This window comes from Pteropus vampyrus, unplaced genomic scaffold (genome assembly GCF_000151845.1).
Source record: "Pteropus vampyrus isolate Shadow unplaced genomic scaffold, Pvam_2.0 Scaffold4, whole genome shotgun sequence".
Classification (NCBI taxonomy): Eukaryota; Metazoa; Chordata; class Mammalia; order Chiroptera; family Pteropodidae; genus Pteropus; species Pteropus vampyrus.
Window position 1 is genome coordinate 8057916 of NW_011888785.1, and position 20200 is coordinate 8078115.

Here is a 20200-nt window from a genome sequence, read left to right on the forward strand (position 1 = left end):
GGAAAGTATTGTGGAGTGAGAAAATAGCATTTATTTATAGATTACTATTGAATATAGATTACTATTAAATATAGATTACTAATAAATAATAGCATTTATTTATAGATTACTATTAATGGTTAAAATGGAAAAAGGAAGTTTAGGAAAGGAGAAAACAAGGAAACTTGAAATTAGTAATGCTATTTTTCAACTTCAATTTCTCCACAGGAAAAAGTAAAAAGAAGGAAAAATGTAAAAATTCTCATTTATATCCCCTGATTGAGACTCAGTATTGTCCTTGTGACAAGTATAATGCACAGCCTGTGGGGAACTGGTCAGACTGCATTTTACCAGAGGGGAAAGCGGAAGTGTTGCTGGGGATGAAAGTACAAGGAGACATCAAGGAGTGTGGTCAAGGATACCGTTACCAAGCAATGGCATGCTACGATCAAAATGGCAGGCTCATGGAAACTTCCAGGTGTAACAGCCATGGTAATCTATTTTTTTTCAGTGTTATACGTTTACTATCTTTGGGGGTGTAGGTAAAATGCACATGTCTGATAATAGAGGGAAATGTTCTAAATTGAACCTCATGGGCACCATCCTGTATGTATATCATTTTTATGTAACAGGACATTCAGTGGCACATGTCTCAGTGTCCAGAAGTTAGCATCTAAGTCCCCAAGTAGGTGGCAGAGAAGCTTTACAGGTAAGCAAAACTGGTGCCAGGAACCTTCTTTGGGATTGATCAACAGTCTGTTGCATAAGCCCAACCAACTCAAACAGATCTGTGTACACACAGGGATGGAGGAGAAGAGGGGATTTGAATTTAATTTGATAATTCAAGTTTTAAACTAGACAGGCTATTAACATCTAAACTGGCAAGATTTGCAATGTGCCCAAAATGTCATTAAGTGGCAGGGAAGAAAGATTCAACGCCATAATTGGTGAAACGACAAACTCCTGTTTATTTCTCATTGAGTTGAGTGAGAATGGCCAAAAAAAAAAGAAAGAAAAAGTATTCTTAGAAAACTGTGCCCACTTTTGTTTTTTAAACCAAAAAGAAATTAAAAAAAAAGAATCTAAAATACAGTGATAAGAATTGAGTTGCCAAAAGTTTATGAAGAGTGATTATCTTTGACCAGTGTATATAGTCAGCTTTTTTATTCTAAGTCTTAATATAGTCAGCCTTAAACGATATTTCTCCATTATTCTTTTATTTTAATGCATCTGTCTTTTTATAATGGAATGAGGTCAGTTTATAGTAGATTAACCTAAATCACAAATGTTGCATATTTGCAAACACTGGATGATAATACTCGTTTGTACCTTCTTCATAGAGATGGTCTAAGAAAAATGAGTTAAATTGCTAGGTAGATGTCAGGTACCCTCCAATCTTGCTGAAATAACTTCTATTGGAACAGTGTTCCTCTAGTTTAATTATATGGTTCAGAAGGCAACATGAATAGGACCTTTTTCACTTTTATAAACCATAAAGATATCATTGTGACACATTTATTAGAATCTCTTAAGCCTGTCTCAACAAAGAAATTTCCAAAAACTTTATCCTATTTTTTAGCTTATATCAGAATTCCTATTCAATCACATTCTAATAATGTAACCCCCAAAGTCTCCATGAAATTGAAGCTGTAGATATATTTTTCAGTTTAAAATATATACATTGCTTCATTTAAATTATTCCATGCATTTAGAACAATAACTACAAAAGAAAAAAAAGTTTAATGTTTATAATAGGTATACTTTGAAAAACATTTCTAAGAGTAACCGAGTATTTTATTTGCTGTATCAAATAACATAGTTGCTATAAATTAGATACCAGGAAAAACGTAAATATACTTCTCATTCTGAAAGGATATGATAATGTATCAGATCATAATTAGTCATTAAAATGTAAAACTGCAGATTACTTTAAAAATGTATTTCTTTTGGAATGTAGCATATTAGTGCTCACATTCTAAATTGTTATGCTTGGTGAATCACCAAGGTAATCATTTATTTTTACATAACCCGTGAGCTTTCAGAATGACTCTCATACATTCTCACTTTTACCCTGGTCTGTTAATTAGATGTATGAGCGCTTCAGTAAACCACTTAACAGTCTATCTTATTTTTAGGGAAAACTTTAAAAATATTCTGTGACTCTCACAAAAATGTTGGATCACTTAAAAAAAAAGTAAAAGAACAAAAATAATTTAAATTGGCCAAAGGCAGTAGACTTCCTAACTTAACATTGTCAATTCAAAGCATGAAGAAAGCAGTACTGTATTCTGGAAGAAGATTACCTATAGAAAAAAGATGGGCCTATGCTGGTACTAAACTTCATGGGGATTGTGAATGATCTAAGGTTCTTAACTAAGTGAACTGTTCCAATTTAGTTTTTCTTGTTTGTCCAATATTGTTTCTTTCTCATAAAACCTAATCTATGATGGATGTCCAGTAGAATAGTGTTTACTAACATATTTACTCAAAGTAAAGTCTGAAGAAATTGAATCTCTAATGCCTGATTCCTTTGGAAATTACTTTTTTAAATACGTGTTCTGTCCTGATGGTTTCAGTGGACTGCTATAACTTTGGCACTCTATCCTAGCCATGCTCTAAATTGCTGTTTCTATGACCACTGCCTTCTCTCAGCCAAATCAGCTTTCCAGATGGATGGTAGACATGGGATTTTAAAGTGACTTTCAAGAAAAAGTGTCTTTCTACTTTCCATTTAAATGTAGAATTGATCCCCACATGTATGCAAGGCAAAGCCACTAATCCCCTATTCAATAATGGCCTTAGGACATTTCTGTTTCATTTGTGTTGTCCATCTCTAGATCATATTATCAGTTATTATACTGACAAAGCGATTTCACTTTCACCAGCTTATATTATTTTAGACCATTTCCCATATGGTCACCAATATTTTAATGTCTTAAACTTGAGGCACAATTCTATTATGTCTGGAATTCTGCATAATAGTAGACTCTATTGTAAAGTGATATATACCTAAACTCCCCAAATCCAATCTTAAAGTATACATTGAGAGCCACATAAATGTTCATCCATCCTTATACATGGTATTAAATATAGTTTCTCCACAAATGTTGATATTTTTGACATTTATCCTAAAAAACTAATATAAGCTATATACATTTACTTTTGGTATGAAATCTTGTATGGTGTCACTATAGCAACTGAGTTTAAATCACTCAAAAACCAAATCAAACATTTTCTACTCACAGCTAAATCCTCTAAGATCTTAATCGATTGGTTCACTAGAAATTTATTGAGTGCTTAACCACATAGTACTAGGTACTTCTTAGGGTAATAACTTTTAAAAACTTCCCAGAACAAGAGGTAGAATTTCTGGAACTTTTTAAGTTATACTATTTAACCTTGATATTTTGAAGAATCTTAGATGTAACCTAGCTTATACAAGGTGCATGTATACAAAATTTCCATTTAAACATAAGTGATAGAATTTTATCATCCTGCCCCTCAACCCTACCCTGCTCTCCTAAAACCACTTATCCTGCTCTACTTTTTGTATTTCTATAGTATGCTTCACTCTATAACATATCATATAATTTACTTATTTATCATGTTTATTTTTTGTTTTATATCCTGTACATGATGAATGTAGATTGACAAGGGTATCCTGGGCTATTTTATTCACTGATGTATCCCAAGCACCTAGCACAGTAGATGCTCAATAAATATTTGTAGAATGAATGAGTAAAGAGCTAGAGAAAATTATTATAGTTGTATTTGACCCACAATAAGGCTTGAACACTTTTTGTTTTCTAAACAGTGCCCTTCCCGTTGAGTCACACTTCTGGGAAATAATCAAACAGACTGTTGAGAACAACTAAGATTTTTGTAATAAGAGTATACATGCCACAAACTTCCTATATGATATTCATCAAATATTTGTGCTCTCCCTACCCACTAAATGGGAGAAGAAATAATAGCCACATATTCAAACCACTGAATTAGTCTGGTAATATCAATATTGGCAAGTCTCTTTATAGCTGTTTAAAGCTTATTCAGAATTGCTGGACTTGTACAGTACTAAATTTGGACAACAGCTCTTGGTTTATATTAGTAATTGTGACAACTTGCATTTTCCCAACCTATGTTTACACAACCTGTGTAAACCTGTTTCCCAACCTGTGTGTTAATTGAGAATGTGGGATGTTTATTTAATTCTCTTTGTTCCACTCACCTTTGCTTGAAGAAATAAAGAACAACATTTCTATTTGGTGTATCTAAAAGGGATACTTTGAAGGTGAATTGGATAAAGTGTAAAAATGCTAGATGCTCATCTCGAGTGCTATGAGCTACATAATTCCTTTCAAACAATTCTCTTCAGTCTTTACCCTCAGCAAACTTGTCTTTGCAATTCTCGTAGGCAAGTTAAGCTGTAATGCACTATCAACAAATATTCTAAAATTGGACTTAATTATATTTGTGATGTTAATATCTGTTAATATCAAGTAAGCAGAAAGGCTTATCTGTTATCTTATGACATTTTTCCTGAGCCCACACTGTTTAATATGCATAGTTCTCCTATCACCTAAAAGTAATATATTGCTGTTGATCTCTATTAAATACTTGGCAACATGGAGAGACCATAAGGAAACTCAAGAATCAGCTATTAGGTTAAGTTACTTGTGACCAAATGTTTTCCTAAAAGGCTAAATGACAAATATTTTAGGCTCTGCAGGACAGAAGGTCTCCATCACAACTATCCCACTCTGCTGTTACAGCATGAAAACAGTCGTAGACAATATGTACGTGAATGGCATGGTTGTGTTCTAATAAAACTTTGTTTACAAAAACAGGCTGCCATCCTAGGCTGTCACTTGCCAAACTGAGATCTGAGCCCTTGCTACTCAAAATGTGGTCTACAGACTAGCAGCATAGACATCACAAGGAAACCATTGGAAATGCAGAAATTCAGCCCACATTGCAGACCTGCTGAGTCACAATCTGTATTACAAAAGGATTCCCAGGGGATGGGATGTATTACACATTTAAAGTGTACTTCATTGCATGTACAGATACTTACAGGGTCTGACAGGGATTATGCACTTGAACCTTGGTGGGAAAGGCCTGTGAAGATCACTTCCTAGAGAACCACAGTCCGATGCTTTCTTGGGCAAAACAATCAATACCTCCCATAAGATATTCACTTGATTGCCAGTTGTGGGAAAGAGAACATTAGGAAATGTTTGAAATTTATAAGAATGGATCTTCATTAGATGAATGCATATTTAGGTATGATTCGGAAAGCAGAATGAGCCTGTAGAACCTTCTGTGGAAAAAATATTAGCAATTTAGTGATTGCCCTTGGGGAAGCCTTTTTCAGTTCAGACAGAGAAATAAGAAAGGGCTCTGGATTTATTTACTGCTTGATAGGTAAACAGAATATCCTATTTTATTAAAGTGCTGTGCACATTTTGCTTTGTGCACTCAATAATCACGGTCCAATGGCTCTAACATTATCAGGACTTTGTACTGCCATTTGGACATCATTCTGGCATTCGGACAGTTATAACAATTTTGGGGGGGTCACATTACCCCTTTTAATTATTTTACTCTATCTTTTAACTGTAGTCACTTTGAATAGTTCAGAGTAATTTGTCTAATGACTTTGGAGTATAAGATTAATTTTCCTTTAACATTAATTTTAAAATCTTGTGATTTGTATTGATTCTGCCATGTTTTCTTTCTTTGCCTCCTATGTTTATGAATGATATTCTAGAGAACCTTCTGCACATTAATGAGTAGGTTTAGCAGTTGCTTTTGGAAGCATCTGTGAAATGCAAAGTGTGCCCATTAAAACTTGATATTTTGCAAAAACCCTTGCTGGCACCTAAAGTTGCTCTTATTGGGTTTGCTTTATAGTTGGTTTGCACAATCGCACTAATTATTAAAATTAAAAAAAAAAAGCACTATACATTTTACAAGTGAAACAAAAGCCTTCTAATAAAATATTTTCATATTATGACTATAGATTCCCCTTATATGGAAACTTTTAATATTATCATTCAATAGCCTAAGTGATCTACTACATCTTTATTTCACCAGCCTCCCGTAGTTATGATGCAGATGATTTCAAAGCTGGTATCATGTTTAAATGACCACTCCTAGCTGCTGCAGGGAGCTGCAGATACCAGGTGCTGCCTTCTCAGTTAGGGACTGTAGTACACATGCCACAGGTGAGGGATTGTTTTCTATTAGAATTTATGGGAACAATAAAGAATCATCATCAGAGCTCGAAAAAGGAATACATCTGGGGTGTATTTGTGGTACAAGTGCCCAATTTAATTTGTTAAAATTCATGTAGTATTCAATTTACAAATGGATTTTAGTTCAGGAGCTTGTACTTTTAAGACATTGCGTAAAACTCAGGGTACAACTAATAAACATAATTATGAATATGGAGAGAGTAGATTCTAAGGATAACCTACATGATCACTCAACCATAATATAACTGGAATGTATTACTTTCAATAATGGAATTCTATAGAAGATTATGTAAGTTTAATATTAGAGGTTAATTAGAAACAAAATTGAATGAGAAATTGTTCCTTATCATAGTGGATGCTCGTATGTGAGGAAGAGCATGTTTAATTATACCCAGCAGAAAAAGCAACAAACAGAGTCTTACAAACAAGCTGAAATGGAATGCCGATGCCTCCAAAAAGCTTTTTCATTTGGTGATATTTATTTAATGTCTGATTCATTTCAGAGTTTAAATCTTTCATTTTATATAGTACAGGTACAACTCATATTGCTTTTGCAGTTGTCATTCTCAATTGAGATCTTTTTTTCCTTTCAAATGTAAAAGAGAGGCAGGAGGTAAGGGACAGACTTTACCTGAGGTAATACTTGCAGGTTTAAAGAGCCAGGGAAAGAAGGAAAGACCTATTCTGGACCCTTAGGTACAAAAAGGAAACAGTTGCCTAAGGTTGAATTTAAATAAGGCATGGATACCAGCATTATTCTGGAACAGGCTCCCTGAAGGGACACTATGGAGATGATGAAAGAGAGAGAGAGTTTCGTTGAAAAATTTCCTGCAGCTACCATTCATGTGATGTGTGATGAAAAACCATCTGGTCTCAGTATTCAGTTCTATGTGCTCCATGTCCCAGAGACCTCAATTCATCTATTACTTAATAATATGGTTTTGAAACTGGGCTCCACAGATACCCTCAAGCCCAGCTGTAAAACATAGCCTCCAATATATCCCATACCCTTACCAGGCTTTCTTTTCAGCATGTTAGGAAGAAAGTGTTCTACTTAAAATAAATTTAACTGCCAAGAACAATTTATTATTTACAACAATAAAAAAAAAGAAATTTGATCTTTGTCTTCATCAACAATTTCTGCTATTGTATTTTACTCTTACATCCTTTCCATTGCCCTCTGACCTCTTATTTCTTCTAATTCATTAAAGAAGTGATAACACTAATTTCAACAAAATAATTTGAGTGGTAATCTTCCTGATATCTGTGGTAATGTTATTGATATAACCATAGAGTTGTTCATTATTTATCTTGTGCTACAAGGTTTTATAATTCATAGAGATGGTAAATGACCTGTAAGGATCTGCATATATATATATATTCCTGTTATATTAGTAAAGCCCTGCAAATCCGAAGTAATTTTAAAGTTCTATATTCCATTAGTCGAATTTAGTCTCATTACTAAAATGTAGATCTTTTTCTACTTCAAAGCATTATCATAATGGTCGTGTAGTGAACAAGGTTTACACATAGGAATTTGTAAATAAATGCGTGAAAAAGGCATTATATATTAGAATAAGTCATATCTGTAGACTCAAAAAGTAACCTAGCATTTTAAATTTAAATTTTAGTCTATGGCCATGCCATGCTGAACAAGCCCAATCCCGTCTGATCTCGGAAGCTAAGCAGGGTCAGCTAAGCAGGGTCGGGCCTGGTTAGTACTTGGATGAGAGACCATCTAGGAAGACCAGGTGCTGTAGGCATAAAAAACAAAAAATAAGGGATTGTATGAGGACAAGTTCCTTGCAATCTGTGAGGTCAACCAAGGGTTGCTTCACCTAAGAAAAGAAGAAAGGAAGAAAAGAAGAAAGACATTTAAATTTTCAAGAAAAATCTGTGGGGGCATTTTAAAGTTAAATTTTAAAGAGAAATCTTTGGTTGTATTTATTCTGCATGTTTATCCCATTTCTTCATATTGCACAGAAGTTCAATTTCTCTCTTGCAAGAAATTTAGTTAATTTGCATAAAAACAAAACTTATTCTTCTCATGGTCTTTTTAAATAGCCATTTGGAAAAAAAGTTAAGAAATTTATCCACATTCTTTTTTGCCATAAGTTTGACCTTTAAAGCTTTAAAACTTTAAAGTATAAAATAATTTAAGAAGGAACTTCGTAAGTTTGAGGGATTTTGTTTCTAATTTGGTTTTCTGCTTTTGCATGTTTTTCATATCTGAAAATGGGCATAACGAGGCCTGCTTTAAAAAATATTAAGTCTGTACAGCTCAAAACATGAATCCAATTTAAATGCATTATAATTACAGTCTATGTGGATGATCTATTTCTCACGTATTCAGTGAGAAATACTATAGGAAAAAGTAAGTATAGGAATGCAGTATCTGAGTCATTTTCTTAGAGATTCACAGTCATATTAGCAAAAAAAGAAATCTCAGGGTGTAGAGACCTGTTTAACCCAGACTAATCAACAATTTTCTAGCTTACTTGACCCCAGAAGTTTTTCTGTAAAAGTTGTGTTTAACACTTTCTACAATCCAACAAACTAGTGTGTCAAGGTCATCATTTAGAAATACTTCTGTGGTGATATATCATTTTCACTGATTGAAAGAACAGAGCCTTGCATTGGATGAAGTTAAAAATAAGTCACTCTAATAAGTTTCAAAATCAATTTATTTCCTATTCCTTCATAATCTGAACACTCTTTCAAATATATTTATATTGCTAACAAAATCCTATTCCTAAAGTGAATGTTTTAGAACTTATCTCTGATTTTTAATTCAGTATTAGTTAAAATGATAAATGTTAAATTTGAGGAGAACATTAGTAAATACCTTAATGTATGTAATTATTCCCAAGTTTTTTATTTTGGTTGAATAAGTACTGTAGAACAGGTTCTTGCATAAATAAGTTTATTTGTTTCCATTCTTAATAAAATATATGTCTGAAAGTAAAATCCATTCCTATGCTACCTGGAGTTAGGCCATACATCACAGGTTAAAGGCTCACTTATCTCCAAGACTACTCTTACTTCAAACATCAGCTGCAGGTTGACCTTCCTACTGACAAGTTGGCTACAGATTTGAGGGTTACTACTACCCACTCAGGTTCAGTAATTTACTGGAATGACTCAGGGAACTCAGGAAAGCACTATACTTACAGTTTTATTATACCAAAAGGATACGATCAGAACCAGTCAAAGTAAAAGACTCAAAGGCAAGGTCTGGGAGGGTCCCAGACATGAGGCTTCCATCTTCTCTTCCTGTGGAACCAGGAGGCATCACTCTCTCTGAACATTAGTGTGTATAATCATCAGAAAACTCACATAAGCTTTGATGTCCAGAGTTGTTATTGGGATTTCATCATATAGGCATGATTAATTGAATCATTGATAACATGGTTGAACTCAATCTCCCCTCCTTAGAGATTGGTAAATTATCATGCAGCTTAGAGCCCCAACCCTCTAAACACCTGGTTGGTCTTTGGTTATGACCAGTCCCCCACACCAGACTTGTCTTTTGCATAAATTCATGTGTAGTCCAAGAGGCCTGCATGAATCACATATCCTCTTATCCCTCAAGAAATTTCAGGGCTTGGAGGCTGTCTCCCAGTAATCAGGGACAAAGACCAGCCAAAATCTTTATTACATAACGGAAAGCTTTAGAATTTGCTATAAGAAATGGCCTTGACAACGAACTTGTATATAGATATATCTAAATGAATTTCAATGTTCCTAACGTTTGGGTGAGTTCCCAGTTTTAGAATAGCAACAAAACCTCACAGCCTTTAATGCTGATGTTGAAATCTCCTGAAAAAAATTTTAAATCTGCTAAGTACTTAGCAGATATGAAGATATATTCTTTCATGTATATGTAAAACAAATGAATCTAAATAAAAGTAAAATAGCATTGCATTATAATTATATAAATTTACCTGAACATTTTACTATGAAAATTTTAATTGCCTAATGTTGATTCATAACTTTTGATGCATCGAATATACAAGTTTGGGTAGAGTATTCGATTATAGGAGTTTGGATATATACATAGTAGTTTGATTTCCCTGCATTAACAAGTTATCAGTTCTTAATATATAATTGCAAAAGAATATTCTGTTCATTTGAGAATATTTAAATTTTTAAAAAATATTTGCAAACCCATGAGGACAATGATAGATTAAATTATAGCTAAATTTATTCATCCCTGATTTCAGTCATATGCATATAATACACATTTAAGTAGGAGAGATTTTTGAGGATAATTCGGATATTAATCTAGAGGTTTCACATAAAGTGCTAGAGTTGCTCATTCACACAGCTGTAATCAAAACCAACCAATATTTTCCATGTGTTTCAAAATGAATTCTTTAATCTATCAACAGTGCACCTTTCAACAGCACAATACAGTGACTGTGAAGGTTGTCGAAAGCTAATTTATCTGCACATTCATAATTCAAATGAATGAGGTGATTGTATATATCTCAAAGGCAATATGTCCTTCAGTTGCCACTTTATGGCTACTAGTGTTTTGTATTCATTTCAACCTGAAAGAGCAGTCAGAAGAGATATAGGATACAAAAAATATGATCCGAAGTCAAGAGTTTAGTTTTTCCATGTGTCAGATTCAGTGCTGAACTGCTAAAAGTTTTAACACCCTAATTGTCAAGTCATTTATTTTAGTCCAGCATTCCTCAGAAGCCGTAAATTGCTACAAGATGCCAGCCATTTATTTAGCCTCAAAACACATCAAATATTTCTGCCTTTCTATCCCCTATGATTGTTTGGTGTTAACTGCCTTCAAAAATGGTCTTAACAAAGAAGGCAGAGAAATGCTTATCTAGCAGTTCACTACTAGCATTAAGGATTTTAATTATGCTAGATAAACATGACAGGCAATTGTTAAATGTTGTTACACATTGGAAAATAAAAATGAAATGTTAAGCATTATACTCCATTGCAGTTTTGTCTTTATCACAGTGCATAATTTGTATCTTTTAATAGGTTGAGTTTTATTTGAGAAATGTTTTGTAGAATAGGCTGTTTCAAAGATCAGATGTAGAAGTGTTATATCAGCTTACTTAATAATACAATGTGAATCAGTCTGAAGGCTAACATATTAAATATCACTAATGCCATAAGATTTCAACAGATAAAAGGAAAGAAAGAATTTCCATTATTCTGTTACCCTGTGAAGCAGTGACATGAAAGATTATGTGTTTCTATTTTCCACAATTATTAAATAATAAAAAATAAGAGGTTTACTTTTGTGGTCATTTTAAAGTTTAGCAAGGTAGAAAAATATAGTTAATTTAGAAATATTTCAATATTACTTTTGAAATACTAATGTCATTTTGACAAAGCTATTGATAATATTTGGAAATAATTGGGATTTAAAAATATATATTGGACTTTTACAAACATTAAATAGTTTAATCACACACTGGTACTGATTCGGAAATAACTAGGCATTTTTGCAGTTTGATTTTATCTCTTAAACTATTAGTAGGCAACACAAAGCCATTATATTAAAAAAAATTATTACTGGCCCTATTAAGAGTGATATTTTTAAGAACTTCATGCTATTTTAGATAAATTCATTTACCGGCTTTGCTGTATGAAAAGGGGAATGGAATTTGACATATGTTTCAACTCAAAATAGTGAGGTGGGCTTTTGTTTCCTCACCTCAAGCCATGATAAAGTATAGAATTTAAGTAGATCACTGCAACCTATTTGAAGATTATGCTTTTCAAAATTTTGATAAACACTATCGTGTACTCCTTCAGTTCATTATTGAATTTTCCTCTGGTTCATTACCAATACTTCAAAAGCATTCTTCAATATCAGAAGTATGTCCAAAACTTAAATTCACATTTTTCTGTCATCAATGTTTCATAAATGAGAAACACCCAAGTAGTACATCTGCCTTCTTAAAGATTATCTAAGATTAATTCCCACTTTTGAAAGCTCTAATTGCATTCTGCTCTTCATACCAAATATGTGATCCCATCTTTAAAAAAATAACCTTTTTCTTTTATACTTCATTTATAATTAGGTGGTATAATATGTATATATTCTCTGATACACCAAATTCACTCCTAGGAATACTCCCAACAGAAATGTATACATATGTTCACCAAAAGATATGTTTTAGAATGTTTATAACAGTGCTGTTAATAATAATTCCACAATGAAAAATACCCAAATACCAACAGTAAGATGAATAAGCCATAATATATTCACACAATAGAATATTATACCTCTATTAGAATGAACAATCTTCAACAACCTGCAACGACATGGATAAATCTCACATCACAGTGTGAAGTGAAATGAGATTAGCACACATGGGTATACACTTTATGATTCTATGCACATAAAATTTTTAAAAAGTAATACTCTTCTACAATATGAGAAATCAGGGTAATGGTTACAAAGGGAGCACAAAAAAAGGTTCTGCAATGTTGGTTTCATGGGTTTTTCAGTGAAATTAATACTAATGAGAGATGCATTTTTGTTCATGGAGACTACCATCAGTTTAAAACAGGTGACATATATCTTTGACAAAAGTATTGGAGATAATATATAGAAAGACCACAAATCTACTTCTCTTGCAAATTTTACTACTTCTGCCTGTTTCCTATGACGGTGTTCCCTAATTTCAGTCCCACACACTCATACACACACAAATGAGTACAAGTAAAACTGGTGAAATGTGAATAAGCTCAACAAATTATATCAATGTCAGTATCTTGGTTGAAATTATGTTATAGATGCCATTGGAATAAACCAGGAAAAGTATACAAGGAAACTCTCTGTATTATTTCTTGCAATTATATGTGAATCTATTATCTTGATAAAAAAAAAATTAAGGAGTGCCGAATACAAGAAAATATATTAATTTCCAAAAATCAGACCCTACACCAAGTGAACTATATCATAAGGTCTAGTGTTGCTGGAAACCTGTACTTGTAATATGTATTTCAGGATATTTATAAATAAGCAGGGCTAGAAAATACTGTGCAATAAATTGGCTAGCTTTTCAATACTATCTCAATCTAGGGCACTTTAGGCACAACAAACTTATAGATTAAATTTGTCATATTGTTTTTTAGGTGGTCTTATTTCACTATAATAAAAGAAATTAATGTTTGTTGCATCTTTTTAAAATCTACCTAGAATAAAATACTTAGGAATAAATTTAACAAAATGAGTACAAGGCTTGTACATGAAAAACTACAAAATATTACTGAAAGAAATTAAAGAAGACTTAAATAAATGTAAAGAAGATATGTCTATAAGTTTAAATAATGATTTTGAAGTAAACTACCATAGTAATCACTATTTATTTCAAGAAGTTGAACATCATAACCAGCACCTCATGTGCCACTTCCAGAATTATTAGTATCTTTGTCCCTGATTCATTTATTTTTATCATTTCAGGAAAATTTTTCTTTTGGCTTAATTTTTTTATAATTTAGTAAACTTGTCAAAAACTATTTATTAAGGATATCTTGTGTTCCAAGTATTCTTCTAGACTGAAGGAACGTATGCCCTAGTGATGAAGATAAGTAATGCATATATAAAGAAATAACACAAATTCAATACCAACTGAAGATAAGAAGTGATGCTGGCTTAAAGATGATCTGATAAAAGTTGGGATATATATTTTTTAAATAGTGGCATAGGACCTAATGTCACCTGGACTGTGAAGATGGCAATGCTCCCAAACTGATCAAGCTATTCAACAAAATTCCTATCTAAATGTTAACTGTCATTTTTGGCAAAAATTGACAAGCTGATTCTAAAATGCATATAGAAATGTAAGGGACTCAATAGAGCCAAAATTATCTTCAAAAAGAACAAGTGGGAGGACTCAGACTTCCTGATTTCAAAACTTACTACAAAGTTACAGTAACCAATACAGTGTGGTACTGGCATAGAGATCAATGGAATGATGTTTAGAATCCAGATATAAACGCTTACATTTGTGGTCAATTGATTTTCAACAAAGGTGCCAAAACAATTCAATGTAGAAACAATAGTCTTTTCAACAGATGGGCCTGGGATAACTTGATATTCATATAAAAGAATAAAGTTAGACCCCCTACCTTTTATCATATATAAAAATTAACTCAAAGTGAACTTTATAGTTAAGTATAACAGCTGAAACTATAAAACTCAGAAGAAAACATAGGTGTAAATCTTCATGACCTTGAATAGGTAATGGTTTCCTAGATATAACATCAAATCACGGCAACCAAAGAAGAAATAAATTGACTTGAACACTTAAGATTTTTGTTCTTCAAAGGATATTAAAACCAAACAAGACATACTGAAAAGTTTTAACAAATGTAGAAATTGGAGCGCTCATACCTTGCTAGCGATATTGTAGAATGGTGCAGTCACTTTGGAAACCAATATTTACTGTTTCCTCAAAAAGTGAAATATAGAATTTCCAAATGACACGGCAATTCCACTCTGAGATATACGCTGAAGAGAACAGAAAACATTTTCACATGAAAACTTATGCACGAATATTCACAGCAACATTATTATGATTTACAAAATGTGGAAACAACTAAACATCAACTGATGAGTGAATAAATGAAATATGATATAGCCATAAAATGGAATACTATTTAGTCATAAAAAGAAGTAGTAACACATGCTGCAACATAGATGAACCCTGAAAACATTAAGTAAAAGAAGACAATCATAAAAGACTGTGTGATGTTTGATTTCATTTTATGAAATATCCAGAATAGGCAAATTATTAGAGACATAAAGATGATTACTGGTTGCCAGGAGATCAGGAAAGAGAAAATGAGAAGTGACTGTTAATAGGTATAGAGTTTATGTGGTGACGAAAATGTTCTGAAATTTGATGATGGTGATGTGACATAATTCAATGAATACATTAAATACCAAAACATGAACTGATTTTCATGGTATATGAATTATGTCTCAATAAAATTTTTAAAAATTTACTTAGAGTTCCTAATATAAATTGTTTATATTATAATCATTTTCAAAATAGAATCTTTCGTGTTGATGTAAAATGGTAAGCAGAGTGTTTTCTTGCATCAAGAGCAACTACTCTACTCTCCACAGAGTATTGCAGAGGAGAGCATTTGACTCTTGACCAGAGGAATTTTACTTTTTCATATATTTGCCTTGAGAACAATAGTGATAAATTGATATAGTGAAATGCCTAGTTGGTGGAGAGGGACTTCAAGGAAAATTCAAGGAAAATTCTCCCATTTTTCAAAACTAATCTGTAGACTATTAAGTTAATTGGCTGTGTGATTTGATGGAATGAATTCTGGACTAGACCTCAGAAAACCTTTCCCCACATTTTATACCATGTGACCTTGCACTTGTCAGTTCTCTCTCTGAATTTGTTTTGTCTGTCCAGTGGAATATCAATACCTATCCATTACATTTATAAGATTTTTCAAGCAAATCAACTGAATACAAGAGGTGAGGCTGCTTTGAAATTGACAACACTCTAAAAATATGAGACATTATTTATTTAACATCTTTCATTTTTCTTCTTCAGACTTGATTTTCAAGGAAGGGGAAACATAAGGTGCTAAGTTAAATCGTTCCTTTTGGATATTGATTGAGAATGTCTGGCTTTCTTCTTGAGGAAGAACCTCGGTTGGACTCAGAAACTTGAATTTGTGTGACATTAACAGATAGGATATTGTAGAAAACTTTTTCTAATTTTTTTAATGAATTATTCTGGCAGCATGAGAATGATATGGCAGCAGACAGGTTATTGTCAATTAAACACGAGCTGTCAGAAAGTCAGAAATGTTGAAATATGGTGAGAATGAATCCTAAGGAGATCATATGGCAGCTGCTCAGCTGTTACCCTAACAGAGTCACTCTATGTATGTGTCATTTTCCTGCAGATTTTAATTTGAATCCTTAACGACTGAGACATCTCTGCATTTGCATGTTGCTGTCAAGTAAAACTTGGACCTTCTAAATGAACTACAATGGTGGGTGGTAGTGGGCGAGTGACATGCGAAGGAGATGGCTCTCATCTCATTTTTCTCCATTCAGGTTACATAGAAGAGGCCTGCATCATTCCCTGCCCCTCTGACTGCAAGCTCAGCGAGTGGTCCAACTGGTCCCGCTGCAGTAAGTCCTGTGGGAGTGGTGTGAAGGTTCGATCTAAATGGCTACGTGAAAAACCATACAATGGAGGAAGGCCTTGCCCCAAACTGGACCATGTCAACCAGGTATTTTCTACCATTGGAAATATTAAAATATTGTAATTTAGATTCACAATGATCTGTTGGGGGTTTTTTCCAAAATTGACAAAAGTAAATAGCCCCCGAATAGGAAATTTGACCTATTTTATCTTTAGAATGCCTGAGTCAATACATGTATGATATTAAAATCCAAAAGCAGATATATCATCTCTATATTCTCAATATTTAGTACCTTGCATGTATATTCATATGAATATAATTCAGTGGAAATAAAATAAAACCTACCTTTGAAATAATGTCAAGATATTCAATATAAAATTTAACTTATATGTAACATATGCTGAGAGCAAGATCAACTCATTCTTAGAGTTCCCCTAGACTCTGAGAAAACATAGCTCAAATACTAACTACTTAAATTAAAATCAAAGTATACGGGTTTGGGTCTAAAATTAGAAAATATATACTGTGTATACATTTAAATTTGTTTGATATAAAATACACTTAAAATTAAAAATGGCTTCAAAGTCACTGTATGTTATCTATCAATTTACTCATTGGCCTTTTCAACCTTATTTGAAACTTTATTTAATTTCAAATTTATACTTCATTAGTTGTTAATAGCTGTTGCTTGTGTTCTATTGGAAATATAAAATTAAAGGCTAATAGAGAGAAGTGTGACTAATTAAAATGTAATATAGGATGCGTCTGACAATTATTATGTTTGGCCTACATATGAATTAACAAAGAAGGAATGTCATAAATAGTATGTGTAGATATTAAGATGTGTATTTAAATTTAAGTCATAATCAAATAAACCAAATCATATGTATGAACCAACCTTAAATGCATAGATATGTTTTACACATACACAGACTGTCTAATTTTAATCACCAAACACTGTTTACCAGCACACATTTCCCTTCCCAAATTAACCTAAATTGTTCGTAACAACAGAAGTACACTGTCGAGAAAATAAAAAGAATTTTGAATAAAAGGATTATGAAGAACCAAGTGGAGAATTAAATTTCATAGAAAGTTTTCTGAATGAATCTTGATTTTTCCTCAAGTAGTTGAATTTGCCCTTAAATTCAACTGAAAGTGAATAATATACTGCACTGCTGCCATCTATTGGTAATCAGGTTTCCTGTCCTAGAGAATATTTCCAAAAAAGAAAATTCAGTACCATGACCCTAATGAAACAGAATACCTGAAATGTAATGTTTGTAATACAAAAGAATATTTCCTACAAGTTTTGAAATCTTGAATTCCCAATAGTAAATTAAAAATTTTAATAAATTTTGATCCATGGTTTTAATAAGAAGAAATTCAACACTTACTCATACCTTTAGTATGTGTGTATGTACACAGCCAATCAGATCTTAAATTAAAATTAACTGTGTTTGTGTTTGCCTCAGCATTTTCTTTAATAAGAATTTGCAAAGGTTCAAGACTTTGTGCCAAGTTGTTATTGCTGTGAAGAGTCTTTAATCTAAGGCATTTATCTGCCACTCTCCAACCAAATGTAGAATATGATAAGGACATCTGGGTACTTGGTATCAGCTTGCTGGTGGTATACTGAGACACAAACAACAGAAAAATCAAAGCTAAAACAAGAAATAATAGATTCCTAAATATTTGACTTTGAGCATAAATGTTCTACATTTTAAAAAAGAAACTTCTGGGGATTTATATATTAGTAAAATATTAAGAAGGTAAAGAATATGCAAAAAATTAATGTTGAAAACTGTAAATCACACAGATTTCTACTACAATTATATGTTCCTCAAAATATTTGGTGGTACATTGACTCATGTCTGAAGTTCTATTTTCCAATTGCGGAAGCAAATTCGCATTTCCTAGGAAATATAGATGGATAGAGGAAGATCGATAGATTCATCGGTCAATCTATAGATAAATAATCCATTCACAATTTGAATTACAAGATATCTGCAGTTGTATATCAATTCCCCATTATAAGTATTTTAGAGTTAACTCAGTTTTCTCAGATGTCTTTATCCTGCCCATCTAATATTTTCCTTGACTCTGCTGTTTTCAATACTCATTTGTGTATCTTTAAACAACAATGGGTTGGTTTTTCTCTCCCAAGGTCTAAGAAAAATGTTCTAATCATTTACCAAAAAAAAAAAAAAAAGCTTTTATATATGGATAATGATATTTGAAACTTAAAACATAAATTCTTCTCATTAATATACCGACATTTTACTTATCTTTATTTCTCTCCCTTTTCTTTATTCCTGATGAATGTAACTGCTCCAGGCACAGGTAAGAACTCTTAAACCTCATAGTTCATGTGCTGTTTGTTTTCTGTTTTACTTCTTGTTACAGGGAATGTATTTTTTCCTACTATTGTCTTGTATATTTTACAGGGAGGAGAAAATATCATATTTTCCAAAAAAATTGTGTTCTGCAGCTGTTCTCTTTTTATTTCCGAACATGCTACCTGTGTTTCCTCATTTTAGAATCAGGGCCTAAGGCGCAGGAGTGGGGAACAAGCTTTACTTCACCAGGCTTGAAAAGGAAATGACACTTCTTATTAATGATCTCATGCTTCTCAGAGGGAAAGTAAAGGTGCGGGGTGGGCTGAAAATGTGTGGCAGGAGATTGCTCTGAACTGATATTTATTCACTACAATATAGGAGGTTAAAATGCTGACCATCTAGCTATTAAGAAAGATGGCATTTCCCCTTCAGTTTTTCCTTTCCCTGTAAGTTGTAAAATAATCTTTTACCCAGTGTGTTTAGTTGTTTTAATATAGCTCCTAATATGAATGTGATCACTTATGACAATAAGTATAAATTCTTACTCTGACAATGCTTTTTTCTTTTTTTCTTTTTTTTCTTTTTTTTTGCTATTTGGAATAGGTCTACTTTGTCACTTTATTTGGATGAAGTCCACTAAAATTTGCACAAAAGTCTAGCTCCAAAGGGCTATTTAAATCTACATTTTCTGGATTGAGTTACATAAGACATTTCATATGCAAAAGAGAGAAAGAGAGAAAGAGAGAAAGAGAATGTATGGAAAATAAGAAATAGAGTTGCATTATTATAGATTTTGAAATCATGTGAAAATTTTTCTACAGTGGTCAAATCAGCTCTGTTGCAGTGGATTATGGTCCATTTATTTCCTTTATTTAATCATTCTTATCATTGAGAAAAGAGCATAATTATTCATTGTTCTAAAAATTCTGAAACCAAACAAACCACCTCAAACTTGGGGCTGAAAGCCTTTATGGATCCTGGAGCACAATTTACTTTCTTTCATGTGCCTCTCACTGCTTTAGGCTGTAGCTATGTAATATGAGACCAATTTCAGCCCTAAATGATTGAGGATTTGTTTGAAGATGGCTTTATTTCATGTTATTAATCTTTTAATTTAGTTTCATAAATGGAACATACAAAAAAATATGTTTTCACTGTTATACATGTTCCTTTGGAAAACAAGCCAAATTATATTTATTTGAAAACAGCTACTTTAAAGCACTTCATTCATTCATTCATTCATTTATTCATTCAACAAATCTCTATTATATGCCTAACATATGAGCACCGTAGGGTAAGTATTGAAGACACACAAAACTGTGCAAGACTAATGGCCTGGGAAACTATAATACTGTGTGGTAAGGGTCAGTACCAGAATGTGGGTCATGTATTCAGTGTGGTCCAGCAGCAGGTCAGATCTACAACTGCAGCGTAATAATGGAGCAATGGAAT

General features: G+C 32.7%; 1 protein-coding gene and 1 pseudogene across 1 annotated transcript in view; both read left to right on the top strand.

Moving 5' to 3' along the window:
* The window catches only part of THSD7A (thrombospondin type 1 domain containing 7A), a 374453-nt gene that overhangs the window by 325101 nt on the left and 29152 nt on the right, over window positions 1–20200 (top strand). The window contains exons 13-15 of the mRNA XM_011363004.2: window positions 208–471; window positions 16318–16496; window positions 18747–18752. Of these exons, the coding sequence (XP_011361306.1) occupies window positions 208–471; window positions 16318–16496; window positions 18747–18752 (449 nt within the window). The remainder of the gene's footprint in view (window positions 1–207; window positions 472–16317; window positions 16497–18746; window positions 18753–20200) is intronic.
* On the top strand, window positions 7867–7999 carry LOC111743104 (annotated as a pseudogene).